The sequence below is a fragment of the Centrocercus urophasianus genome, unplaced genomic scaffold (assembly GCF_019232065.1).
Source record: "Centrocercus urophasianus isolate 14NV4802_14NV808 unplaced genomic scaffold, USGS_Curo_1.0 seq_10, whole genome shotgun sequence".
Taxonomy (NCBI): Eukaryota; Metazoa; Chordata; class Aves; order Galliformes; family Phasianidae; genus Centrocercus; species Centrocercus urophasianus.
Genome location: NW_024884142.1, coordinates 88,414,712 through 88,442,517, shown reverse-complemented (window position 1 = coordinate 88,442,517; position 27,806 = coordinate 88,414,712). Strand labels below are relative to the sequence as shown.

General features: G+C 51.9%; 1 protein-coding gene across 4 annotated transcripts; it reads left to right on the top strand.

Annotated features, from left to right (window-relative positions):
- Positions 1-27,806, top strand: RRBP1 (ribosome binding protein 1). 4 transcript variants are annotated; one of them, XM_042820864.1, is made up of 25 exons: positions 1-85; positions 739-858; positions 9,704-10,405; positions 12,262-12,410; positions 12,652-12,774; positions 13,456-13,608; positions 13,941-14,059; positions 14,878-15,031; positions 17,728-17,866; positions 18,266-18,453; positions 18,709-18,746; positions 20,005-20,095; positions 20,753-20,845; positions 21,216-21,305; positions 21,416-21,496; positions 21,589-21,678; positions 22,116-22,208; positions 23,229-23,300; positions 23,476-23,571; positions 24,164-24,247; positions 25,077-25,169; positions 25,876-25,959; positions 26,166-26,264; positions 26,816-26,959; positions 27,269-27,806. In XM_042820864.1, exons 3-25 carry the CDS (start codon positions 9,724-9,726, stop codon positions 27,305-27,307), a joined length of 2,994 nt encoding a protein of 997 aa, XP_042676798.1. In that variant the 5' UTR covers positions 1-85; positions 739-858; positions 9,704-9,723; the 3' UTR covers positions 27,308-27,806. The 4 variants fall into 4 exon arrangements, with proteins under 4 accessions (XP_042676798.1, XP_042676792.1, XP_042676806.1 ...); XM_042820858.1 differs by lacking the exons at positions 1-85; positions 739-858 and adding an exon at positions 6,167-6,238; XM_042820872.1 differs by lacking the exons at positions 1-85; positions 739-858; positions 25,077-25,169 and adding an exon at positions 6,167-6,238.

Below are 27,806 nucleotides of genomic sequence, written 5' to 3'. Positions count from 1 at the left end.
GTGTCGGGACCTCCCTTAGCCCTCTGCTCAAAGCTGCTCCCTCGGCATCATGTGGGTGTGAGACTGCAGCCACAATCAGAACCAGGTGTGTGCCTATCCCTCACCTGGGTGGCTGGGAAAAAGCCTGGGAACTGTGACCCCTTTCCCTGTGCTAAGATTTAAACCTGTAGTGCTGAGTCAATAGAATCCAAAATGTATTGTTTGAAGGGATTCAGCCTTGCCTTTTTTTTTTTTTTTTTTTTTTTTGACTACGTTGGCATGTATGCTGCATTGTGATGCTTGAGATTTACAACACGTTCTTTACAAGCGACTTCCACAGCTCAATTATGTCGTGTGAAGAGATTAATTAACTTTACGAGAGTCACAGCCTCTGGCAGTGGAAACAGGAACCGCTTCTGCTGGCTGGGCTGGATCCACGCTGATCCTGCACAAAGCCTTCGGCCAAGCAAATCCCTCCTCCCTGGCAGCACACGAGCCTGGGGCGTGGGGCTGCAGCAGGCAGGCACCCAGACTGTGCTGCTCAGTGTGCCCAGCTCCAGCGGGCAGGGCAGTGCTTTAGACAGGGGTTTTCCCACTGCTGAGCCCCCTGTGATGCCTCAGGGTGCTGCTGCTGGGTGCTGGGGGGAGCGCAGGTGGATTGGTGCTGTGTCAGAGCTCTTCTAACTGACTAATGTCGTGATGACCTTACTCCCCGGCTTCCCCACGTCCAGCATTCGTGTGGCCTGCTTTTATTTCTAGGACTCTGGACAAAGACCGAACGCTGCTTCCCTTCGTCCAAGGCGATTGCTGGCCAAAAGCCCACAGTGTTGCCTCTCTACTCACCGCTCACCCGTAGCTGGCCCAAGCCCTGCAGTCTGGGTGCGTACTCAGAGAGCTCTGGTTTGTTTGCTGCTGTAAAGCCCCTGATCACAAGGTGTTGTTTTAAGGCTGAATGGTGAGTACAGCGTGTTCTCAGACGGCAGCATGCAGGTACGCGCTGCTGCCCTAAGAGGAGCAATTCAGGGCTGGGATTTACCTTGGCATTACTTGGTGCCACCTCGCACACAGGTCTAACTTCTCCCAGGGTCTGAGGTTCCCTACTGTATTTTTTGGAAGGAAAACTGCTTCACATTCATTTCTTTTTTTTCTTTTTTCTTTTTCCTTCTTCTCTTTTCTCTCTCTTTTTCTTCTACTTTTTTGTCTTCTACTTGGAACAGCCTGCCCAGGGAGGTGGTGGAGTCACCATCCTTAGAAGTGTTCAAGGAACGTGGAGATGTGTCACTGAGGGACATTGTTAGTGGGCATGGTGGGGATGGGTTGATGGTTGGACGTGGTGATCTTAGTGGTCTCTCCAACCTTAATGATTCTGTGATACTGTGCAGGATTTGGTTCAGGGGTGTTGTTATGAAGGCAGCGTGCTCAGAGCATTCCTCTGATGGCTGCTCTGCTTCTCTGGATAAAGAACTACTCTGAGGTGTGCCTATTTCAGGGCGGTTTGGATGCATTTCTGTGCTGATGTGGCAGATTCCAGGACCTCTCCAGAAAGTTTTTCCTGCACACATCGCGACTCTTATCTGCACACATCGCAATAGTGGGCATGTTGGATGCCTTAACTGTCCAACGATGGTGTGTGTGGAGAGGAGAGCTCCATATTCAAAGCAGGAATTTTCCTTCTCCAGAAAAAACATGCCCCTCATGGGGTGTATTTGTTTTATATGAGTGACGAACGTGGTTTTCTAAAAGGAAGCATTCTGCATCAACAGCTACAAATGGAGGGATGACCTCGTGCTCAGAGGGGAGCCAGCACATTTTAGGACATGGGAGATGTTTCCACCACGCAGTAGAGACCCAGGAGAGGCTGTCCTCTTCCTGCCTGGACTTCCCTGAAAGGTGGGGTTGATGCTGCTGCCCTTCTCTCCCAAGTACTTTACAGTCACTTGGAGTGACATACTGGAAATAGTGCATACAGCATGCATGTGGATGTAGCATCGAGGTACGTGGTTCAGTGGGCACAGTGGTGATGGGCTGACAGTTGGACATGGTGATTCCAACTTTTTCCAACTTAAAGATCCTATGATTCTTTGATTCTATGATCACCTCTGCCGAGTGCCTATGCCCACAGTTTCTTGGTGTCACCACCCAGACAGCCGTTCTCTATATATTGGGCCATGCAAAGGGAGTTCTCATAGCTGGGAGCTGTGTTGCGGGCTTGTTTAGATCCTTGCTGGGTTCTTTTCAGCTGGTTACAATTTCCAGATGTTGAGTCAATCAATTGACACAACTTTTTATAAGATGGGAAGTGAGGAAAAACTCTGGTTTCCCCATTACAACCTGGTGGCAGTGGAAGAAGTTTGTGTGGCTCTGTACCATCTCACCAGATTTTGTATGTCCTGAAGCATTTGGTGCTTCTTATTAAGGACCGTCTCTTAAAGTCACATGGACTTCTGTCCAGACAGACTTTCAAGAGGGCCATACAGTTACCTGGACCAGAAAGCAGTCTAAGGATAGGGAGAGGGAGTGCTCTCCCACGCTGAATGTCCCATCCTGAGGATTCAGAGGGCACCTTTTCCTTGCCTGGATGTGAATGCCCTTCCTTCCAAGCTGTGCAAAGCCCTAACCATGCTGCCTGGTAAAGCATTAGGTAATTTCCTTCCCTCCTCCTCTGGAAGGTGTTTTGATTAGTGTAACCATTGTGTTCCCAAATTAGCTTGTGTTCCCGGCTTTGCCTTTTGGCTGGATTTTCCTGTCACAAGTGTGCTCTGGCACAGTGACACAGCTTTCTACATGCCAGCATGTTGTCTATGTCCCAGCCACCCAGGTGGCACCAGAGATGCACAAGGGCAAGGCAAGGTCCTAACCCTGGTAAATCCGAGCGCTGAAGATGACTGACACGGAGATATGATCAGCTTGGTGCTTATCATAGGACCACAGGGTGGCCAGAGTGGGAAGGAACCTCTGAGTTTACCTGGTCCAGCCTCTGCTTAGGCAGGGCTTGTGCCTCTATTGCCTTGATTATTCACTGAGACCTCATGTGAGCCTGGTGGAAACACGGCGAGTCAGCCCCACTGCATGGAAGTTGGACAAGATGACCTTTATACGTCCCTCCCAACTCAAATGATTCTATGATCTGCGGGACTATGTCTGCTCACGTGGCTGACATGCCACTGGTGCTGGAGATGGGAGAACACTTGCTCACCATGGGATGTTGCAGTTGCACAGCCTTCCCTCTGCTAAGCCTTCAAGTAAATTCTGTGTCAGAACAAGCTTAAGAATGGTCTGCTTAAAACATCTCCAAAGAGGAAGGAGGAACTGATGAACCATGCAGATATTTGACCTTGCTCCCTGCTAAAGCATGTGCTGTCATGCCTTTGGATGGCCTGAAGCAATCTGACGCCAGATTTCAGCTGGACTCAGCGGGAGTCCCAGTATGGCCATGGGGAGAAGAAAGGATGCCACAGGGATGTGATGTTTTTGATGAGGTCAGTGGGCAAAGTGAGAAGTAGCTGGGGAGGAAAGAAAGAGATTATCTTCTCAAAAACTTTGTCAGCTAATTTAACTCCCAGATCCTCATCAGTGCTATCTGCTTCTGTGTTAACTGTCACTCATTCCAAGCATAAAGTCACTGAGCTTTTGGCTTCTGGTTGCCACTTCTGCATGCTGGTGTGCTTGGAAAGGTGATGGAAAGAAAAGCTAAAGTACAGATGTGCTCCTTGTGATTGGGTGTAGGTGCCCATACAGATGCGCTACAGATGAGCAGGAGCTGGCCAAGAGCTGAGGAGTCACCTCAGCAGGGACAGCTGCACTGGGATATCCTTGTCATAAAGCCCCTTGCTCCATCAGAGCTGTGTTTTGGGACTGTGTGCTCGTGCTCCCTGTGAGCAAGCCCTGCCAGGAGCATTTTCTTACAGGCTGAAAAGCTGTGGTGTGGTACACGCTTGTTTCTTTGCAAGCATGGCCTCTTAACTCCTGACGTAACACTTTGCTCTTCCTAGTATGTTTCCCATCCTGCTCCCTCTCAGCCTGCATTGCGCTTGTCTGAAGATCTCAGCTCTTGGTTCCTTCAGGACCTGGGGAGCCCCATGCAGAGTCCCCTCACCCGCAGTAGGGCTTGTTTGAGGAGCTAAATATATTCCAGCCACAGCTATGAATTTAGGACAACTAATACATCTAACGGAAAGATTTGGAGCTGCTCCAGGGCCAAACAACATTTTCTTCCCCAACAGCCGAAGACTTGTGGATGCAAAAATAACTAGGGACTAAAACTTGAGTTGGAGCAGGGGATTTTCAGACTGAACCCAAGAAAAACTTTCTAGCAGTGAGGATGACCGTGGATGATTGCCAGCATTTTGGTTGTTTTAACACCAGGGTACAGAGCGCTGTGGAGGGGTTGGGCTGGGGTTGGATGCTGCCTCAGGATGAGTTCAGCCCCCCAGCCCCATTCCTGGGCTGTGATGCCTTAAAAAGGGGAGGATAGACCATAGGCACTGGGATGAGGTTTGAACCACCTAGGTGTTAGTGAGCAGAGGACGAGTGAGGGCTTCAGGCAGCTGAGGAATTAACATACGAGGAGCCTGAGGGCATGTCTGTGCCAGTGTGGTCTACATGCCTGATCTGTCTATTTCAGGTCCCTGTGCAGAAGCCATGTTGTCATAATTAGCTGAAATGTTTCTTCGCTAGCATTTCTTTTCCCTCTCATTTCATCACATTTGTCTGCATGAAACAGTCACTTATTGTCCTGCCATTGTGTTGAGATGTACCAGGCTGTGGACGGGACCTGCTGCTGATCTCAGTTGGCCTCAATAGCACAGCTTGTTCTGTGCTATTGATGGTGATGGTGCAGCAGCAACTGGTGAGTCCTAGTGACACCGCTAAGAGCAGCCCCAGTGGCCACTCCATGAGAGGCTCTGGCCACTGAAATGTACTAATGCGTTTTTAACCCCTTTTTTTCTTCAATCACATGAAGTATCATTCTGCTCAAATGCTTGATGTTTCCTGGGACCCAGCTCTATGCCCCTATGAAAAGGTCAGATTATCCCTCCTTCCCAGCTACTTCTGTAACAAATGCATTTCTATCTATGATCAATGCCTAATGAGCTCAGAAGCTACTGAGTGCTTCATAACAGAGCCAGAGTGGAGCAGAAAAGGTAGAGAGATGGCTTTGGGCTTGGCTGAAGGTGTGGAGACACAGGAGTTGTCCCCACCAGAGCCCAGACTTTGGATGCAGCTTTGGGTGAAAAGGATAGCTCATGCAATCTTGGGTTACACAGTAGGCAGCAAACCTCTATTCTTGCCCTTTTGCTGCTCTTTGGCTGATGGTTCCTGCTTGGTTGGCTTTTTTTTTTTTTTTTTTTTCAGATAGCTGGTTGGGTTATTTGTTGGTTCATTTGTTGTTTGGGTTTTTTTGGATGGATGGTTGGTTGGGTGGTTTGCTGGGTGGTTGTTTGAGCAGGTGGTTGATTTGTTGGGTGATTTTGGAGATACAGCCTCATGGAGTTTGGCCTTTGGTCATACTCAAGATGGGTCTCTTATGGTACAGCTTGCCAGGTGACAGCATCTCCCAAAGGGCATCCTGGCTCCTCTCCATCACTTCAGCCATGGTTGCTCTGTTCCATTGTGAATGGAGTCCCTTCAAGTCCTTTCTAAGATATTGAAGCATTTACTTAATTTCCAGCTAGTTAACCCTCTCTGGTGCAAATAGACACTTGAGTAGTACACCCCGTTTCCTTTTTGTCCCACACAGGACCTCAGTCAGGCCAGGAGGCATACATACCCCTGTGCCCACCACGCCAGGTGTCACTGCACACCGAGAGCGGCTCTGGGCAAGGTTCTGCCTCAGCTCCGAAACCCAAGGCTTATCAGGCTCTGCTCTAATAGCACGGAGCGCATCGTGCTGATCCCAGCAGCTTCCCGGGCAATCAAACCCTCTTTCTTCCCCGCAAACAGCACTCGGCCAAAGGTCTGCAGAGCTGCACACCACGGGCCGACCTGCTCAGGACCGGCTCGCAAGCCTTTACGTCTGAGTCGGAGCCAGCCAGCCCCTCGGAAGCTCCTTTCCACCTCGCTAACACCGCCAGCCCCGAGCCCGGCTTTCCCCGGACCGGGGCCTACAGCCCCCAGGAGGCGGTGCGCCCGGCCCGCCCCCCGATCTGAGTGGCCCCGCGGTGCGGAGCGGGGCGGGCCCGGCGCGCCCGGCGAGCGAGCGGCAGAAAGTGCCACGACTCCAGACGGGCGCGCGGCGAGCGGGGTGCGACCCGGACGGGTAGGCGGCGGCGGCGGGGCCGGGTCGGGCGGGGGGCGCCGCTTCGCTCGGAGCCGCGGGGGCTCTGCCGGGGACCCCCTCTCTGCACGCACCCCCGGCTGCCGGCGGGGTCCCCGGGGCGCGGCGAGAGGAATTCCCGCACTCCCCCGCGGCGCTGCCGGGGGACCCCGCTCCGGGCTCGGCAGCCCCCGGCCGTCTGTCAGCGCTCCGAGGGGCCCTCTCCGCGCCTCCACGTGCTGGGGGGTCCCGCTGCGAGGGGTCCCGGTCCGTGCCTCTCCGTCCCCCCGGGGGGGTGTCCGGCCGGGATGAATGGCCCGCGGCGTGCAGGGCGGTGCGGAATGGCGACGTGTGCAGGCGGCCGGGGAGGGGCCCGCACCGCCGGATGATGGACGCGGCTACGCCGCCTCTTCCTCCCCCGACCGACCCCTCCTGCGCTCCCCGGACACCCCCGGGGCTCCGTGCCGCGGCCGCGGCTGTCCCGTCCGCATTCCTGTACCCGCAGCTCGATGGGATCCCGTAAGCTGATTACCCGCGGTTACGGAAGGTCACGGCTATGAGACGATCGTGCTTTTTCCGTTCATCGCGCTAGAAAAAAAGACCTCGGGATGTCCTCCTCCTGTTGCAGCGGGGTGCGGGGAGAAACTTCAGGAGCTGTTGGCGGTTTCGTGCTTGGGAAGAAGCTGAAATCTCAGCTCGGAGTCTTCGTGTGCTGGGCCGGGCAGCTGCTGGGGGAAGGCAGAGGGAGAGCACCGCTCTGCGGGCTGCACGGAGCCCGGCTCGCTACCCTGCGGCCCCACGCACCTCTGCACCTCCTGACTCCAGCGGGAGGTGCTGCTGCGATGCTACAGCCAAGCACAGCCCTTGGGTGGCAGCGCGGGAGCTGCAGGGAGCATCTTTCCCTGTCTGCTGCGCTCTTCCAGGGCAGGGCAGCCAACGCGTTCTCCTTTGACTGCGTGGGGAGATGAGATCTCTGTGGCTCCTATGTTACCTGCTGAGCTCCGTGTGTGTGATGATGGGGCTGCGCACTGCCCTGTGCTTACATCTAGCAGGGCCGAGCGTTCCCAGCTCCGCTTCCATGGACTAATGCTCAGGATAAACAGGAGTGGCTGTGTGAGGAGGGTTTCCTGGGCTGTTATCTGAGATTTGGGGAAGTTTGGCTAGCGAGCAAAAGGCACGCTGAAGAGTTAAAATGTGGATTCATGTGGGTTTTTGGAATGTGAGCTCTGTTTTTTGAATGTGGAAGGCTGGTTGTGTCTGTGCACCGCAGTGTGGGCAGTGGGCTGTAAAAGGCCCTTGCAGGAGAAAACAGTGTGCCCCTCTCCTCTGCTCTGTGTGTAAGGACAGGTATAGGGGACTGCTGTGGGCACAGCCGGTGGGACGACCCAAGTGCAGACTGTGGCTGCCAGGACCTGCGTCATCTTGGGTGTGAGGTTTTAGCCAGGCTCTGGAAAGGTGTTCTGGTGCCAGACTGGGGTTTGCACTGTTTCTTCTTTTTCCCTCCTTGGCTCCACGCAGCTGCTTTTGGATGTGGTGACAGCAGCTGGTGGGGTTGGGTGGTGGTTGCCAGGAGTTGGCAGTAAGCCTTCCCTAAGCTGGAGCACCAAATTTGCTCTAAACGTGTATATGTGATAGTATGGGGTTGAGGAGGGTTTATTCTTACCAACATAGGTCACTTTGTTCCGTCTTCTGACAGCTGATGGATGCTTTGGTGTAACTCTAAAACCAGCATTAGATCATGGATATGTGTTCTTCAGCCTTACTTTCTATTTACTGTGGGAAAGTCCTCCCTTTTCCCCAGTAGATTGGAACACGTTGCCCAGAGAAGCTGTGGTATCCCGTCCCTGGTGACACTCAAAGCCAGGTTGGATGGGACCCTGGGCAACCTGAGCTGGTGGGAAACAGTCTTTCCTGTGGAACTGGATGATCTTCAAGGTCCCCTCCTACCTGTGCCATTCTATGAGGCTGCCCATCCTGGTGGAGAAGATCCAAAGCACTCTCCCTGCAGCAAAGACACCTAGCACACTGGGGCAGGGTCTGTGTTACCCGCTGGGAGCTCGGGCAGTGCCTGTTCAGTGCAGGGTGGCTGGGTCCAGCTGGCACTGAGCCTCCTGTTCACTTCAGACAGGGCTGTGAGTTCCCTGCTCCAGCTGTTGGAAAGGAAGAGCCTCCCAGGTCTCTGCCTTCAGGCACTGAGGTTTTGCAAAGATGCTGATCTCCTTAGCTTTATTCTTCTTTTTGCCTCCTCCCCCCCCAGCACCTCCTTCCCTCCCTCCTCCTCAACCCACAACCCATTATACAGAGGAAATTTGATAATGTTTACAGTTAAGTGTGGGGATGGGAACTCCTGATAACTGGGGGCGTTCTGCATTTTTCTGATTATGTTTTGAGACAGGATGGCCAGAAAGCACATTTTGGCATGTCCTGGAAAGCAATCCCTTGCAGATGAATGGCCCAATTCAGTATCCCAGTCAGGGTTAATGAGCCAGCTTAGGGCCACGTGGAGGTTGTGCCCTGATAGGAAGAACCTGAGTGGGACGGTGGGGAAATGATGGTCTTAGGAGTTTGGGACAAGGTTTGATTAGGAATTGAGCAGAGTGGAGATGGCAGCACCTTGCAGTGGCTGCTCTCTGCCTGTCCAGTCTCAGCATCCAATGCTGGTCGTGGTGTTTGAGTGGACAAACTGAGCCCCTCTTGCCTGCCAGCTGATAGCAGAGGTGGAAGGAGAAGTGCCACATCCAGAGCTCCCTCCACTCACAAGTCTCACTCACTTCTTCCTGCTGGCGTCTGCTGGGGAGATGAGATAATTTATGACTGTGACTCTTTTTTTTTTTTTTTTAATTTTTTTTTTTTTTAGCATGAGCTTCTGACTTTTACTGCTATTTGCATTTCAAGGAAATGGTTGGAACTTGGTTCTCTACATGGCGTACGTGCGCACAGCCTCGGTGCTGGGTTTTCTCCCTAAGAGCAGTGATCTGGCAGAGTGTGATCACGGCACGTCCATGCTGCAGGAGCTGTTGCAGGATGGCTGTTTCTGCATTTGGAAGCAAATAAGGAAAGCTGCCCTGTACATGCTTTCATCCTGCTTGTTAGAAGTGCCACAGGTATCGCCCTACAGTCATGCTAAAGCCATCTCAGAGGGCATGTAACAGGTGGTTGTTAGTGCCTGTGATTGCGTCCCTCTTCTTCTCTTTCCAACTTTTTTGTTCTTCTGGAGATTGCTACCAGTGAAATTAGTTGCAGCAGTATAACTGGATCGCTGTGAATAGACAACGTAGTGGAGGAGCACAAGCATAATGATCTGCAGCTTGGTAGGCCTCCCCAGATGTGTGTGAATCATGAGCATGATTCTTCATGAGTCTTCAGTGCACGGTGGTATTTGGAAACACAAATAATTCTTTTAATTCCCTTGCAGAAGTGATTGCGTTTTTTTGGTTTTCCCTTCACTGTTGCTCTGATGTCTTGCAGGCACAGAAGAATAAGGCAGGATGGATGTGTACGATCCTCAGACGTTGGGGGTTGTGGTCTTTGGAGGCTTTATGGTGATATCAGCCATTGGGATCTTCCTGGTGTCCACCTTCTCAATGAAGGAGACTTCTTATGAAGAAGCCTTGGCAAAGCAACGTAAGGAGCTTGAGAAGACCAACCAGCACAAAACAGAGAAAAAGAAGAAGGAAAAACCTGTTGAGAAAAAAGGAAAAGCAAAGAAAAAGGAAGAAAAACCTAATGGAAAGATACCGGAGCAGCAAGTTACTCAGGAAGTGACTGACTCTTCCAAGGATGTGGTTCTTCAGCCTGCTGTGGTGCCAGAGCCTGTAACAGTTGAATCTCCGATCCCAGCGGTGTCAGTGCCCCCCCAGGAAAAGGAGAAACCTGCTCCATCTCCTAAGGAAAAGAGGAAGAAAGAGAAGAAGGTGGCAAAGGTAGAACCTGCTCCTAGCCCAGCACTGGCGTCTCCTCCTGCCAGTGTTCCCAAAGGCTCTCCTGTCTTGGAGGTGACTCCTAAGGAGGTACCTGTTGTGGCTGTGCCACCAGTTGGCACGCAGCAAAGTGCTCCGGTTGTCAGCTCCATCCCCATCAAAAAACCTGAGGCTCTTCCAACCCATGAGGAGCAGAAGCATGATGGGCCTGTCAAGAAGAAGGCTGCATCCAAGAAGAAGGCTGAACCAGGTAGGGCCAAATTCCTCTGCATGTATTCCCACTGGGTAAGCAAACACAGCATCTTAGTACTGCTAAAACAGAGCTGTCCTGTTCTGAGACTTTTAATTTCTTTTTCTTCCCAGTTGGTAACAGGGTAACTGTAAAATGGCTGCATCTGGTGAGATGGACGGTGTGTGTTGAGGTTGGTTGGGAGGAACTTGTTCTGGACTGCCATTCTCTCAGAATCCCTCTAGGATTCATAGGATTCATTGTTGTATTGGGGATCTCTTAGCAGTTTTGTATACCAGGAATGAATGGGAGCTCCAGGTACTTCTGGGATAGGAGCGGCAGCCAGGGTGCTGGTCAGCAAGGTGCAAAACAAGGATAAGGAGCTCCCGTATTCACTGGGGTGTAAATAGGTGTAGGCACAGTTCTGTAGCTGGATTCCTGCTAATCTTTGCACCAACTTGAAGAGGTTTGTGCTTGTTTTTTTGTTTGTTTTTTTTTTATGTTGTTGCTATTTGGGTAAATGATTCTTGTAGGCTGAGGCAACACTGATTGGAGATGAGCTCTTATCACTTATTCACTTAGGTAGTTTTTGGGTTGCTCTGAACATCTGTGCCTTTGGGTGTGAAGTACAGATCCTGCATGTCTTAAAAGCCAGGACTGATGTCTTAGGTGCTTCCAAAAGAGAGCTCTTGTCAGTGTTTGTGCCACGACATTGTCTGTAGCTGGACCAAAGCATTATTGACAGCCTTTTGGTACCTGCTGTGGTCTCTCACTTTATTGGAGGCAGAAGCAATACATTATCCTGTTGCAGCTTAAAACTGAGATGTTTCAGTGCCGAGGACATGTCTTTGAACAAATGCCAAACCTGACAGAAGGGGATTGAGGTATTTTCCTCTTGTGTGGCTTTTTTTTCAGCCTCCTGCATTGCAGGAAAGCTTGTTTACAAGTGGTTGATATGTACGTGGATCCCGGGTCACGAGCTTTGGTAGTAGGAGCTGCTCCCCTTGACACACATGAGGGTACCTGATGTGGTAGTGCTGAGTGAGCTCTGTTCTTGGGGCTCCAGGCGAGGAATGATCTGTGTCTGCAGTGCCACATGTTTCCTTGGGTGTGAGAAGTGGCTCAAACCTCGCTGTGCTTCCCCTTAGCAGCTCTGCCAGGGCAATGCTATGTGAGGGCATGAGGCGTGAGGTTTCCACCTCAAAATCAATTGGTGAATCGTCTCGGCATGGTGTAGGCTTCCCTTTGCAGAGCAGAGCTGGGCTGAAGCAGGCTGCTGTGCTGTGCCGTGGTTTGGCAGGTTGGCCCAGGCCCGTTTGCCAGCTGTGAGATGGTGTTTATGTCATGCCCTCCTTGTGCAAAGATTGCTTGCGCAATGCTGGCCGGAGATGGGTGACATTTTGCTGATGATCCACCCAACGGGACCAGGTTGAGGGAGATGATGTGCTGTCCTGCATCCGTATGAGTGAAATGTGAGCCTGGCTCCTGAGCAGTGCAGTGTTTTACCCCTTCTTAAATGTGTTTTCTATGAGGTGCTGCCACCATTGTGGCTGCTGGGCCCAGTTGGGCCCTGTAGTGGAACCGGCCCCGGACAGCCTGGCAGAGGCCCCTGTGTCCCCAGCAGGGGTTCTGCTGGAGTGGGTGACCTTGATGCCCACTCCTTGCCCAGCTCCAGGGACCCCAAGCCCTTCATGTTAGCAGAGCAGTAGGGAATCCTAGAATCTCAAAGTGGTTGAGGTCAGGAGATACCTCTGGACTGCACACATTGGGCTGGTTGCTAATTTTAAACATCAGTTTTGGGGTTGAAACTTGCTGACGGATTTGGATGCTCTGCCATCATCCTAAAGTGGACTCAGTTCCCCCTTTTTTCTCCCTAGCACCTGCTGACTCGGATGGGCCCCTCTACCTGCCCTACAAGACACTGGTGTCCACCATCAGCAGCATGGCATTCAGTGAGGGGGAGGCTCAGCAGCTCATCGAGATCCTGACAGAGAGAGCGGGCATCGTGCAGGACACCTGGCACACGGTAGGGCTGTGGGCACCCTCATGGCCACCCACTGCTGCTGCTTCTGCCTCTGTCAAGCCGCTGCAGGGAAAGCTCCAAGTCTTTGGGTGGGCTGGGGGTCCTATTGACCTCACGATTCAGTTCTGGATGCTTAAGCTTCATTGGAAGTCCTGTCAAAGCACTTTGGATGGCTTCTGCCTGTGGAGCAAGAGAGTGGGTTTGGAGATGGTGGTCCCCACTCATGTGCCACCTCACTTTGCAGGCCACACAGAAGGGTGACCCAGTTGCTGTCCTGAAGCGCCAGCTGGAAGAGAAGGAGAAGCAGCTCAGTGCTGAACAGGAGGATGCAGCTGCTGCCAGAAACAAGCTGCGGGAGTTGAACAAGGTAAGCACTGTGCAGCCTGCCCAGCGTCACGGTGGCTCACCCCACTTTGACAAAGCATCCAGGCTGTGATCCTCTTAGTCCCCACATCTCATCCCTTTGAGATGGCCATTGTCTTTGTGCATTTGCCTCTGCCTTGCTACTGGCAGGACTATGCGGCAGGGAGAGGAAAGGGCAAAGCCATCCAGCACAGTTGTGTCACTGTCCCACACAGCCCATACAACATAGCCCAGCCACCCAGCAGTAGTCATAGAATCACAGAATGGCTTGGGTTGGAGGGGACCTTAAAGATCGTCTAGTTGCACCCAGGGTCTCCAACTGCTGGATTGAGCACTAATTCTGCTTCTGCAAGGGGTGGTGGGTGCTCTTATTTTTTTTTTCCTGCTTTGTGCCCAAATTTTGTCTGACGAGCAGGAGAAAAAATCCATGGTTTTACTTTCTCACAGCTGGCCCACTGTGGAACAACAGTGGCATCCAGTGGCCACAGAGCCCAAAAGAAGATGCGAGTAGAAATATAAGTGCTGAATGACTTAGCTTGGCTGTGCTGCCTTGGTGTAGGGGTGCCCGGGTAGCTGGTAGCCCTGAAATGGCTGAACTTCTGAATTAGGCGGCCAAGTGTTGTGCTCCCTTGTAAGGAGGAAACGGGAGCCTCAAGTACTAAGCAGGCAGCTTCTCTCCATGCAGGAACTGGCAGCTGAGAGGGCCAAGGCAGCAGCCAGTGAGAACAAGCTGAAGGAACAGCTGGTCACCCGCGAGCGGGAGATCACTGCTGTCCAGGCACGGATGCAGGCGAGCTACCAGGACCATGTGAATGAAACGCAGCAGCTCCAGGGAAAGGTAGGCTACTGGATGTCCTCTTCTTGCTGCCTAATGATTTTTCTGGGGTTCATGGAGATGCAGAGTGGTGCAAGGAGAGATCTGACGCTTGAGGAGGTGGGAGTGACTGATGTTCAGTTCTTCAATGTGGGCTTTAATGAACCGTGTTGCTCAAGGGGGAGTGAGTGTATGGGAGCATCTTAATGAGACCTCGTGTTCTGGGGGCTGTTGGTGTCTGTAGACTGATGAAGGGGCAAAGCTCTGTGGCACATCCTTCGTGTGTATGTCCCAGGCTGAACCGGGATATTGCATGCACTCCATAAAGCAGTATAACCTCTGTTGGGCTGCTCTAGATTCGGGCCCTGCAGGAACAGCTGGAGAATGGCCCCAACACACAGCTCGCTCGCCTGCAGCAGGAGAACTCCATCCTGAGGGATGCGCTCAACCAGGCGACCAGCCAGACGGAGAGCAAGTAAGCCTGTGGCTGGGGTGGGGGCAGAGGCTAAGACTGCCTTTGGGCAGCAGGGATTAGCTCTCCTTTGGGCTTGGCCTTTCTCACTTAATGAAGGGACTTCTCCCTGCAAAGCCTATTGCTGGCTAGAGGTAGGAGTGGGAGTGAGGAAGTGTTTGCAAATGGCTTTTGCGGTCAGGCAGGAAATGAAGATGTCTTTCCCATGCTGTGGCTTGTGATATTGTGGGAGGACAGGGGAAGCCCCCTCTGCTGTGAGCCCAGGGCTACCTGTGCTGCTGCTTCAGCCAGCAGGCAGCGGGAGGGAGGAGGGAGCAGGAGGTGCTGGAGCCCTTCCCTGCTTAGGTGAGCTCATACATCCTGACCCAAGAAGAAATTGAGCTGGCTCTTTGAAACGGGTGACGATGCAGGGAGCTGAGACGTGCCTGATGCCTGTAGAACAAATATGAGCTAGATAGAAGAATTTCACACTCCTTTTTATAGAAAATGTGAAATAGCTGGTGATTAACAGCAGTAAAATAATTACAGACTCGACTCCAGATGCTTAGAGAACTTCCTCTTGTGTCTGGGAACACAGATCCTCATGTCTTCTACTTCATAAGAAAGGAATGTCTCCTGTGATTGAAATACGGCTTTTAAAAAGTGATTTGTCAACTTTCCACCCCCTCCCTGACGAACCAGGCGGGCCCTAGAAATAGGAAAATGCAACCACCAAAATGCTTCAAGTCCTATATCAGGCCCACAAGCGGTTGTATTCCTCTGTAAGTAATACCAAGGATACTTGACTGTCCTGCAGGCTAAGAGAACCCTGCTTTTTCCAGGCAAAATGCTGAGCTGGCCAAGTTACGGCAAGAATGCAACAAGCTGATGAAAGAGCTGTCTGAAAAATCAGAGGTGCTACAGCAAGAGGAGCAGCAGAAAAAGAGCTGGGAGATCAAAGCAGCAGCGTCAGAGAAGCAGATCGAGCAGCTACAGGTCAGGCAGGCGCTGCCAGCCTGCTCCACCAGCTTGGGCTTGGTGCCCTGCAGGAGGGTCTGTGCTAGCTGCAGCTCCAGCCTGGGCTGGGGGACAGCTGGCTTGAGCTAACCAGGAGTGTGGGGCTTTGCCAAATGTTTTCCCTCTGATCTTGTCTGAGTTGCTTAATCTCCATGTGTTTCTGGTCATTCTCTCTGCAAACTGTAGAGGGTTGGACAGAGAGAGAGGATTTGCTGCGAGAGCCAAGTCCTGCAGTGTTCTGGGTTTGTGACCTTAGGTCTTTTTTCTTTTTTTTTTTTTTTTCCAGTGGAAATGGGCAGCTGCTTAGAGCAAAGTGTCGTATACATACAGACAGCTCTTTCCCTGTGCCAGCCTTCAAAAGGGAAAGTGCTCATGTCAGGCATTGACTTCTCACCCCCCTTTCTGCAGGGAAGGTGATTGTGAGGGACACTGGCTGTAAGAAACTGAAGTTAGCTGTTGGGAGACGAGGCTATGTGCATGCTGCTGGGGTTGTGCAGACATGCTCTGTGCTCACATGCATGCACACACCTTACCCTACTCAGTAAAATTGTCTCTTTCCAGGTTGGTTAGGGGCTAAGTGGCTCAGATATCATTAAGAGTAACTGAATTTCATGGGATGTGGAGACATCAAAGGAGCTTGTGGAGAGATGACTATCCACAGCTGGAAAGCAAACTGCTTTGCAGATCTCCTAATAGTCTCCCCTGTGTTAGTTTGTCATATGCATTCGTGCTTTCTTGTAGCATCACCAGCAAAGCCCAGGCAGCATGAGACTTAGTTAAAACCATTCTTGTCACACATCTGTGGGGCTGGTGTGAAGGTGTTGGGGAAACCCAGACTGTATGTGCTGCTGGGTGTACTTGGCGCTGAATGGGCAGGGAGCATCTGGCCTTGCCTCCTGGTCCTGTGGGACCAGACATGGGCAGGCACCACCTCCTGGTGGTGGTTCGAGCTTTGGTGACAGGAGGGAGAGGAGCACCTGGGAGAAGGAGGGCTTTTTCTGCAGCAGTGTTCCTTTCTTTTCTGTAGAAACCCCCTGAGATGTGATGGGAAACCTGCTGGCCTGCACCAGCTTGTGTCTGTGCTTGTGCAGATGAGAGAGCGAGAGAGTGAACCCACAACTCTGTTTTCAGGCCTGTTAATGCTAGCACAGGAGATAGAACTGTGGCTTTTTTGTTGTCACCAGGGTGTGGCTGGGTTGTTTGTTTCTTTGGGTGCTCAAAGGCCACCTCCCAAGCACAGACTCGGGGCAGGCTGTGGTTGCAGTGTGTTGCCAGCGAGCAGGGGGAAGCATCTTCTGGTAGGACAGTGCTTGTGCTGGGGCTTGGCTAAGCCAGGATCTGGGAGCAGTGTAGGCACTCAGTGTCCTACCTCTTCATTTTCTGCATGCCTGAGGGTGCAGTCCTCCTTTCAATGGACCATTTTTGAGCCCCTATTGCTTTTGCAGTCGAGCAACAGAGACAGCAAGGAGCCTGGTTGGTGATGAAAGCACGGTACTGGTGTGAGGGCAGAAGCTGCCTTAAAGTACCAACTTCTAGGCACATTTTTAGGAGAACTTCTCAAAGGCTGTCAGCTTGTTGCATGCCTTTATACTGGTCACATAAGCCATCATACTAACTGCAGGGCCTCAAAGCTCAGAGCAGTTCTGGAAGCATCATGCACACAAGCTCTGGGCTGCTGGTTGCCTTTTCCTGTCCTTTCCACACAAAGCATTGCAGTGGTGTGATGTGTGGAGCTGCTGATTTTTAGCACGTGCCTCATGCTCCTTGCTTCTCTTTCTGCCTTCCCCCTCTAAGCACACATCTTGGCCTCTCCTCTGCTGCTTTCTAAGATGGAAAAAAAAAGTCTTCTCTGGCCCAAACCACATGAAAAATTCCACTGCTTGTGGAAACACGTGGCTGGGCGTCTGAGTCTCTCTGATGGCAGTGTCAGACCTCTACATGCTGGGCTGAGGCATCAGCTGCCTGCATGGCACCTGCTTTCTGGGAGCTAAAAATGTTGAGGATGACCTCCTTGGTGTAAGGAGCTCCTGTGATATCCTGTGTGCTGCTGGCAGGACATTCTCCTCATCTCCCCTCCCACCGCACGGCGGCAGCTGTGACTGTGGTCAGTAAATAGAGCTGTGCACTGCCTGCCAGAGTAAACCTGCAGCAGAGAAGTTCAGAGACATCAGTGTGTGCTGCCGAGCGTGGGGTGTTTGGGCTCTGAGCATCGACTGGGGCTGTGCAAAGGGGAGGCTTCCTGCAGTGCACTGCGTAACAATGCTTTTGGGTTAGGTATTAGGAAACATTTCTTCTCAGAAGAGTGGAGAGGCAGTGGCACAGGCTGCCCAGGGAGGTGGTGGAGTCAATGGCCCTGGGGGGGGGCTCAAGAACCATGGAGATGTGGCACTGAGTGACGTGGATAATGGTGGGGATGGGTTGATGGTTGGACATGATGATCTTATCTTAGTGGTCTTTTTCAATCTTAATGACTCTATGCTTCTATGACAGAATGGCCAGGATTGGAAGGGACCTCGAGGATCATGAATCTCCAACTCCCCTGCCACATGCAGGGCCATGACTGGGGCTTTCAGAGGGTTTTCAGCACTTAGCTCCCTTGCAGACTGGGGGGGATGTTAGCATGATGGCCAGGGTGCCTGGTATGCTCTTTAAAGCCTTCTTTTTCTGCCACGCAGGCTACACACAGAGAAGTGGAGGTGACACTCCAGAAGAGATTGGATGAAGTAAGCGACGAGCTTCGCAAAACCCAGAGCAGCTACAGGAGCCTGGTGGCAGATGCAGAAAAGGCCAAAGGGCAGCAGCAGAGCATTGCTGGTGAGGATGATGAAACAGCACAGGGATAGCTGTGGGGCAGCTGGAAAGCAGCAGATTTTGAGCTTTTGAGGCTGAGTGTTGGATGGGGCTGTTGAGAGCAGGATGGGTAGACCTGGGGATGAGTTTGGCTTTCTAGCATCAGTACAAGCAAGACAAGGGGCTGGTACATGGCTGGTGCTGCAGGAAGAGACTGTGATCCTCTCCTGGGTTGCCACTGCAGTGCCTCTGTCCTGTGTCAGCTTGTGCTGTCTCACATCCCTTCCTGCCTATTCTGTGCCCTTGGAAGGCATCCATGGCCAAGACTTCTTTGGCCAAGGGTTGTGCTAGGGCAGGGCTGGATTGGGAGTCTCTAAGTCTGTTGTACTACCTTAGTGTATTTCTCTCCCCTTCCTCTGGCAGAACTGCAGACCAAGCTGCTGAGCTCTGAAACAGAGGTCAAAAGCAAATTGCTGGAGCTGGACAGCTTGAAGGGGAAACTGCAGGATGCCAGCTCAGAGAACACGAGGCTTCTGGAGAGAATCAAATCCATCGAAGCTCTGCTGGAAGCAGGCCAGATGAGGGAGGCAGAAAAAGACAGAGACCTGCAGGTCCTGTGCATTTTTAATTTGGGTGAGAGGAGGAAAGGGGGTTGCATTGCTTTGTGACAGATGTGGAAGGGATCTGACTGTGCCCAGCTGGAAGTGGGTGGTTCAGCTCTTAGCACCAGGCCCAACCAGGTGCTTTTGCACTGTGATATTAGTATCTGTGTTATCTGCTAGCAGATCTTCCCTGGGGTACCACTGAAATGGCTGATCTGCATCACTTGTGTAGGAAGATAATGAAAGTGATTTCTCTGTTTCTAGGCAGCCAATGAAGCAGAAATGAAGCAGCTGCAGCTAAGGTATGTCTGGGTGCTCTCTAGCATATACAAACTGCTTCTTCTTCCAACTTGCTGTCAGTGCATCCCAGACTTTGCCCAGTGCTGAGCTGTGTGGATCAGTACTTCCTGCTCTCCCTGTTAGACAGCCTAGGGGGACTGTGAAGCCAGGAAGATGAGGTGAATCCTGGTCAGTGCAGCTGTTTAAGGTATTAATTGGTCCCAGTGCTGGCCTGCTGGCCCCAAATAACAGCCAATCCATTCTGAAGTGACAGTTTAATTGCTGCCTGGCACGTGAAGGCTAACTGTTCATGTACAACTGGCTGGGGAAGTTGTTGGGGCTGAAAGTGGATGAGGACCTGCAGTGTTTCTAATTAAAGCCTGTGCTCAAAGCTGGGTTATCCAGATCAAGGATTTGGGGACTATTTCAGGTGAGTTTGGGATGTCTTGAGGGATGGAGATGCACCACCTCTCTGGGTCCCTGTTCTTCTGTTTGACATCTACTTCCATCAGAGAAAAAAGATTTCGTGGCATCTGATTGGAGTTTCCCACACCACAAGTTGTGGCTGCTGTCTCTCACCCATGTGCTGGGCACCTCCGAGAAGGGTCAGGCTCTGTCTGTGGCAGAAGGAATTCTGAGGTGCCCTTGCTGAGAGCAAGCACCCAGAGTTCCCCTAAAGGAGGGCACCTGATCAATCTGAGGTCCTGGGACCCCAAGATATTTGAGTGATTTGTGTCAGGGACTTAAATCTCCCTTGTTCTGCTCAAGATGAGAGTTCTTTCGGGGCAGATGATGGGCCTGAGGCTGTGGAGGGAAGCTACGGGCTGTGAGATGTTTAGTTGGTGGTGCTGATTTGTGGTTACTGGAGATAGTAGGATGATGCCTTCAAAATGTGGAGCTGTGGGCTGTCTCAGCCTAATGAGCCCTGAATGGAAGCGTGCTGGGTGTGGTTCCAGTTGTATGATCCAGAGCTTGTGGCCTTTGGCTCAAGTTGTTGACTTGTTCTAGATGTGCAGCCAGACAACTACTTGCTTATTATTGCTGTTAAGAAAACTGGATCCCACTCCAGCATTGCCATGGTCTTTCATTTCCTAGTTTTAATCACAGCGAGTGCAGTCTGCTCACTTTATCTCTCCGTCCAAGTTCAGCTTCCCACTGCTTGTAAATCCAAGAGCAGATCCCAAATAGGGCTGTGGTCCCATACTCAGAGCTCACTGCCTAGGGTGGAAGGTGGAGATGGAATCTCACTCCTGCATCATGCAATTCATCGTACCATTCCAGGCTCCAGGAGAAAACAGACCAGCTCTTGTCCTTGGAAAGGGAAGCAGCAGAGCTGCGAGAGGCGATGGAGCAACAGAAGATAAAAAACAACGTATGTGGAATGAACTGGGCTCAAGTATTGCTGCTCTGATTCTTTTTCCTCTAAAACCCGAATCTTTGGGGTCAGAATGTTAACAGTTGCTCTCTGGGCAGCATGGGCTCTTTCAGCCCCATGGAGCAGTGGGGTATCACTTTGTCTGCCAGAGATTGGGAGGGCCCTGGCAGGGTGCATGAATCGAGTGCTTCAGCAGATGTTCTCCATGGTTGGAGGTGTCCCTCCTCTGTCCTCCTGGGCTCAGAACCTATAAAGCAGAGAAATGCTGTCCAGCAGGGTCAGGGCAGTTCCTCATTGCCTACCTGCTCCTTTTCCCTGTACTGCAAGGCTGCATGAGTTATTTGGAGGCAACACTGCAGCCTTCCGCTAGGCTTGTGTCCTCTTCAGGCAGCTCCGACGGCTGCTTTTGGAGTTGGTCTCCATCCTGCTCTGTTTTGTTCCTGCAGGAGGATTTGAGCCTGGTGCTTTGGGCAGCTGCAGGGACGGAGGAGAAGGGAGTGCATGTGGGTGGTGGGACGGGGGATCCTCGGCAAAAGTGGCGGGCTGCCCGTTTTCCTGAACGGAGGCTTTGAAATCCTCCGCAGTGCCAACAAGCAGCTTGGCGGCCTTCAGCGTGGTGTGTGGCAATAAGCCTTGTGTGTGTGGTCTCGGCAGGACCTTCGTGAGAAGAACTGGAAAGCAGTGGAAGCATTGACCGCGCTGGAGAAGGCATGCGAGGAAAAGCTACTTGCTGCTACAAAAGCAAAGGTGAGCCCAGTATTTCTCTTCAGTAGTGGTGCCAGTGTTGTAGGGGAAGCGTTCAGCCTCCCCAGAGCCATCAGTTGTTTGCTCTGGGCTGCCTGCCTTGTCTTAGGAGCAGTGCTGGTTTAACTTTCTCGCCAGCTTCCTCAGGTCTTGTCCTGAGGCCTGTGCATCCACTGCAGATTGCCACTGGGGAACCAGGACTGTGGATGGAGGGGGAGGGATGTTTTAGTGATTCTCAGAGGCCGTGTTCTCTGCTTGCTGGTTTTCCCATGCCAGCTTACCTGTGTAGGCACAGAAAAGCAAGGCTGGTGCTGCCAGCCTGGCCCACAAGCACCCGAGTCCTCTACCTCATGCCTCTGTGTTCCTCCTGTAGGAGGAGTTGGCCCACCAGCTTGATGCGCTCCAGACACGAACCAAAGAGACTCTGCTCTCTGCGCTCCCAGAAATCACTGTGTCACAACAGGTGGGTTCCTATCATTCCAGCCCCCTTACAGAGTCTCTGCCATGTAGGAATGACAGGCATCTAAACATTTTTTTTTCTTTTCCCCTCCTTGTCCTGTTTTTCAAACTCAGGATTATGAGGCATGGCTACAAGAGTTTAAGGAGAAGGCTGTGGACGTGCTAAAGCAACACACAATTACAACAGAGCCTGTGGTAAGTGAGGGGGCTGGGAAGTAGAGGGGCAAGTGAGTGCGTAAGTCGCTTTTTTCTTTTTCTCATTTCTCTTTCTCCATCTCCCGTCTCAGGATTCAGCACTTAAACTGAAAGAGGCAGAGGAAGCGCAGAGCACTTTACAAGCAGAATGCGAGCAGTACAGAGCTATCCTTGCAGAGACAGTAAGTTACAGCTCCTTGTAATATGTTGGTCTTCTGCTAGAAGTACAGCTCAGTTTCCCAGCAGATCGTGGGCTGCTGGTGGGCTTTGCACAGTATGCTGGCGCTGCCATGGAGATGATTATTCCCCAGTGAGACAGGGGAAGTGGACAGGCCTGAATTGTATCCATTCTAATCAAGTTGGAAGCCTTCCTGGATGTTGCTTGAGGCACAGTGGCACGTGCAAGGGCGGTGTTAAGCAAAGGGGTCAAGGCAGCTTGGGAATTGGGTGTCCCCAGCCCCACCTGGTTTTGTTGCCGATGCATTGCCCCAAATTGCAGTGGCTCAAATCTTTTGAGAAGAGATGGATGTTCCATGGCACCCAGCCCTGGTGACTGCCATGGTGCTCCATTTGGGAGGGCTGCAAGGAGGCTTGGGCTCAGCTGTGGCTTTTCCAATAGGAAGGAATGCTGCGAAACCTGCAGAAGAGTGTGGAGGAGGAAGAGCAGGTGTGGAAAGCAAAGCTCACTGTCTCTGGAGAGGAACTCCAAAAGGTGAGTGCTTTGGGACATCTGAGTGTGTTGCTTGTGGAGCAGAGAGGCTGTTGGCTGCAGACTGGATGGTGACCCTATCTGTTCCTGCCAGCTTTGGTCTCTGAGGCAAGAGACCTTTCTCTTCTACCTCTTGTCACAAAATTAACAGACACGAAGCTCACTTAAACCCTTCTTACCCCCGCCTTCCTGCCCACTGTATACTGGAGGAATGGGTTGCAGCTCTCTGGTACAGGCATGATCATTGGGAAACTACGTTAATGCTTCAGTAATCTCAGCTCTGGAACTTAGAAGTCAGACTCAGCCCTCCTGGTGGGTGCTGGCTTGGCTGAGTCAGGGCACGTGCCGTGCTCTTGGACTCCTATTTTCAGGGACTTGGCTTGCTCTTGGTATCTAGGTTGAGTTTGGCTTTGGTGGAAGTTTCAGAAAGGAGCTGAGGTCCAAGCCACGTACTATGAATAGTTTTTGGTCCAGCTGTCTGTCTAGCTTTGGGTACCTCTCTCACTGGCTACAAAGCCAGCTGGCTGCTGCTGAAGAGCCAGTGCTCTCCAACTGTCTGGGGGAAATCATGTGTCCTGAACTCCTGTGACTTAGCTGGGGTCTGGGAGGGCTTAGCTGGTCACACCTCTTCTGACTTCAGTTATCTCTGACTTCAGTATCCTCTTGAATGCAGAACTGAAATAAAGCTATTTCCCATGGTCTGGTTGCTCCCCATCCTCTAGGTTCTTAAGGGGCTGCAGAGAGGTGGGAAAGCTCTTGTACAGGAGATCTCTAATTCCACTGCTGGATGTCTGGCACTGAGGGCGGCAGCTGTGCTGCATGGGGATGACGTGGCTGCTGGTGTGTGTGTGTGTGGTGTGTGTGATGGACGTGGCAGCTGGGGCAGGCTCTGAGCAGCTCTGCCTCTCTGTGGAGAACAGGGGAATTCTTCTGTTCAAATAATTCAGCAACCGTGATGTCCTTCTCTCAAAAATAAATCTGGGAATGCCTTCTACTGATGATTTTTTCTTTCTCTTGGCTTAGTCACAACTCCAGTTGAAATCCCTTGAAGACATGATAGAGAAGTTGAAAACAGAGCTGCAGAGCACTGACCAGGTAAGGTTTTTGGCTTTCTGTGTTCCTGGCACAGGCACTGGGCAGACGGCTGCTGTGCTTGCGCTGAATGGGAGCCCATCTCCTGACCTACCCTGGGGAAGGTGGGCTGCAGCACGGGATGGGTCCAGGGTGTTTGGCACCTCAACCCCCTCTGCATTCTTCCCTTTTAATCCAGCTAAAGGAATACATCTCTCTCCTGGAAGCGCAACTGGAAAATCACTTGCAGACAGCCAGCTCTGAACGCCAAAACTACACAAAAGAAGTTGAAGGCGTAAGTGTGGCAGATGTTACTTTAAATATTGCTTCTTCTAAGTTGGACTCACCACCCTTCCACTTTTTTGGGGGGGGATTTGAGGAGTGCCCCGGGGAATTTGCAGGTTTGCAAATGAGGAGAAAGTAGCTGGAGATGTTTGCTCCAGTCTGGGTTGTGGGCATCTATTGTTGGGATGAGTTGGCAGGCGGATGGAGATCTATATGGAGATGCCCATCTCAGTACCCCGTGGGATTTCTGTGGCTCAGGTGAGGTGGAGCTGTCCCACAGTTGCCTCTTTGAGCAGCCATTAGCAAGTGATGCTATCACTGCTTCTCTGAGATGGTGTTGAATTGTAATGATGCCTCCCTGGGCTGCAGAGCTCCAACATGAAGTACATATGCATGTTTGCCTTTTTACCTCTCTGAGGGCACCAGTAGAAGGGCTGACAATGGGGCTGGGAGATCAGAGGGCAGCAAAACGGGATGGGGAGTGGCCAGAACAGGACTTTTGTATTGTGAGGTGGGCCACAGCCTCTCAGAGATGTGGCTGGAGATAAAAGCCCAAACTCTAATGCTCTTCCTCACCTCTGCTTCCTGTTTCTTTTCACCAGCTGAGACAGCTCTTATCAGAGTCCCAAGAGCAGCTGGAGGCAGCAAAGACAGAAACGCAGAAGCAGAGCAAGGAGCTGGCCCTGGTAAGGGGGTGATGCACTGCTGGGACTCATCTGCCTGCATGCAGGACTGCTGCCTGGCCTCAGGGCAGCTCACAAACCACAACCCAGGGTTCATCTGCTTGCTGGTGTCCTGTTCCTCTCTGCAGGTTTAGAGGCAGGAGGAAGGCACAGTCATCACATGGGCACACACAGTGCTCCCAGCCTTCCCCACAGTGGAGACTGATTACCCCTCACAGACACTTGGAGTAGGGCTTTAGGTGCTGCCCTGGGACCCTAGATGGGATGAATTAGCTTGTGTATGCCATGTGCAAAGAGGTTGCTTAGAGGACTAAAAGATGGGGCTGAGTTTCTGCAGGTAAGTGGGAGAGAGGCTGGGGATAAAGGGCCAGGAGAGCCAGCAGACCTGCCAAAACCATGAGGGCTTTTGTTTTTTAAATCATTACTTCGGTTGTGAGATAGCACTTGTTGCTTTGCATTTTAATATTGGAAGTGCTTCATTGTTTGGAGCTCATCATCATCTGACTCACTGAACAAACTGGTGCAGCCTTTGCTCTTTGGGGAGCTTGGTGCTGGATGGTCACTGGCTTTAATCTCATTAGCTGGGCAGGCGGCTGTAAGCACTGAACTTGCTTGTGTTCGTTCAGAAGCCTTTCCTTTCTTCTGGACAGGGTTTGTTTGTTAATCCAAACATTCATCTTTCAAACTGCCCATGTTAGATGCAGAACCTGAGATGGTTTTCCCAACATTTCAGCTTGTGTGCAAATAGACCAGACAAAACTGGTCTGCAGGGCCATATGGATCTTGTCACAGGACAGTGCAACTGAGGCAAGCTTGCTGGTCCTTCCTCCAGGTCAGGCAGCAGCTGAGTGAGATGAAGAGCCACGTGCAGGATGGAGAAGTAGCGGGGTCACAAGCTGACCTGGGCGGTCCCACACCCTTTGAGGTTAGGGTGGTGAGAATGCTGCCCACAGGGTCACTGACCCTTAACTGTGTCCCTTGTCCTGTCCCCCTGTCTCTAACTGCATGGAAAACTGCACGTGGCTTTGCTGTTGTCTCCTGTCCTGTGTGTATGGGGTCTGACAATGGAGGCTGTGGGAAGCTGGGCCTCGCTCCCTTCAGCTGCATGTTGAAGGTCTTCTCTGAAGCAGGACAGGCTACAGAAGAGGACATCCTGACACGGCTGCATGGGAACCTTTTCCAGCAGGAGGCTGAGGATTAGGATTATAGACCCTATGTAGGAACAGAGGCTCTGCAAATTTTGCTGGAGCCGGGCTGAAGGCATTATCCACAGCTGTTCCTTTGCAGGCTAACACCTCTTGCTGGCAGCGGTGGCTGCCACACGCTGAGCTCTGTCTCTCTCCTTTAATCCTGTTAACTGTGGAACCTTCTCTCGGGCACTGCTCTGGCACACACAAGGACCTGCCACATACGTCATCCCTTGAGGTGCTGCTCAAGAAGCAAGCAAACTTTGGCAGTGCCCAGGCTCCCCGCGGCCATCCTCCCAGCTTCTTCACCCATTGCCCTTTTGTGCCCTGGGGAAAGCTCTGGGCTTTATTTCTTTGGTACGGCCCAGCTCCCCACCGGCTCGTCATCCTCATGAGCTCTCCCTTTGTTTTGTTTTCTGCGCGTTTCTCCCCTCTCCTATGCAGTTGAAAATGCAGCTGGAGCAGAATGAGGCACTGATGGAGAAGGAACAAGAGCTGAGGCAAAAGCTGGTGCGGGAGCTGGAGGAGGTGGGTGCTGGGCCAGGAGTGCTGATTGCCGGGCTCTTCGTGCTCCTGGCCAAGAAGCGCTGCCCTCCCGGTGGATGCAGTGCACCCAGCCGTCTGCTGGCGGCTCCATAGCCCAACTCTACAGCAGGGCCAGGACGTGCTGGCTGCCAGGGCAGGAGGTGCCCGCGGCTGTGCACTGGTGTTTAATGAGTGTGTCCCCCTTCCAGGCACAAAGCTCAGCGTGCAGCTTGCAAGCAGAGCTGGAGAAGTTAAGACTGGCTGAAAACGCAGCAACTTCAGACACGGAGGAGGCCCAGCATCTCAAGGTGATGCAGCTGACCCGGTCCCTTGCTTGGTGCTGAGCCAGGACGGCCAAAGCTATATCCAGGCAGAACTTGGGGCGTGATTCATCCCCAATGGGGGTGGTGGAGCAAGGTAGATAGTTCCCAAAGGAAGATTCTCCTTGCCCCTGTGCAATCAGTAAGCTTTGATAGGGCTGAAGAACAGCAGGCTATGAGTCACAGCCCCTCACTGACCAAGGTAGGGTGATGCTCTGAGCTGATTGCCTGAGCTCATATACAGGCTGGGATTCCCGTAGAGTGGGAGGTCACAGAACCATAGGATATCCCGAGTTGGAAGGGACCTGTAAGGATCACTGAGTGCAACTCCTGGCTCTGTACAGCACTACCCAAATTTCAGACCCTGTGTCTGAAAGCAGTGTCCATGTGTTCCTTGAACTCTGGCGAGCATGTTACCGCAACCAGTTTTGTGGTCACTGTGCTCTGTTGAAGTTTGCAGCCCGTGCTGTCCCTGGGGTTGCTGGGTCCCCTGTGAGCAGGGAGGCTGAGGCATATGGGTTCTTTTCACTCCCATCTAGGAAAGACTTGAAAAAGAAAAAAAGCTAACAAGGGACTTGGGCCAGGCGGCAACCAAACTACAGGAGCTACTGAAGGTTACCCAGGACCAACTGGCCAAAGAGAGAGAAACGGTGAAGAAGTTGAAAGAACAACTTCATGAAAAGGTACTTGTTCCCAGGACTGGGACAGATGCCCCAGCTGTGGCAGTTGGCCATCCCTTCTGCCACTGGTGGAGGTTGCAGGAGTGTGTCCTGTGGTGGTTTAAAATGGGATGCAGTGGGGATCCTAATGCCAGAAACCATCTGGCCTGGCCGGCTTTGGGCAATGCCTGAGGCTGTGGTGGGTGGTGGTCAACGTTCTCCCTGCCCACAAGGGGAGATCTGGCCCATCTGGGAAATGCTTTGCTGCTTATCCTACAGTGAGAATAAAGTTGGGACCCGGTTGAGTAACTCACCTCTGTTCTCCTTCTCCAGGGGGAAGAGGACAGTTCGAAGGAAGGGACTTCAGTTTGATGAGTCTGTGACCTAGAACGTACCGTTCAACTTACCAAATGCCTTACACATTCCTAAAACAAAAATATATGCTGAATTTATTGTAGATAAGATACAATACAAGCCATTAGTGACCCACAACCTAGTTTTGAAACTTAAGAAAAAAAAAAAAAAACCAGAAAAAAAAGCAACAGTGCAGGCGTACATTTGTAAGAAAATCTTCATACTGTTTTGTACAACCATTCATTCCCCTGGGTGCTGCTCTGGCCGGGCTGGGGCCAGGACATGACCCTCCTCGAACCCACGAATGTGTGAAAAGGGAAGGCTGTGTTTGTACATCAACTGGTGCAATTATTATTATATATATAAATATATATATATATTATTTTTTTTTTTTTGAGTGAAAGAAGTGTGAAAGTAAGACCCATGATGGAAGGAAGCCACTTGATGGGTGGCTCAGGGCACGTATCCTTCTGTGTATTTTCTGGGTGTCGATGCAATTAAAATGACGTAGCGGGGA

What these genes read in the sequence shown, in the direction of transcription:
- RRBP1 (XM_042820864.1), top strand. Translation starts at nt 9,724, where the DNA reads ATGGATGTGTACGATCCTCAGACGTTGGGGGTTGTGGTCTTTGGAGGC. An exon ending in CGCAGCAGCTCCAGGGAAAG is followed by an intron (nt 13,609 to 13,940) that starts GTAGGCTACTGG and finishes GGGCTGCTCTAG; the next exon opens with ATTCGGGCCCTGCAGGAACA. An exon ending in CTGGAGAGGAACTCCAAAAG is followed by an intron (nt 22,209 to 23,228) that starts GTGAGTGCTTTG and finishes CTCTTGGCTTAG; the next exon opens with TCACAACTCCAGTTGAAATC.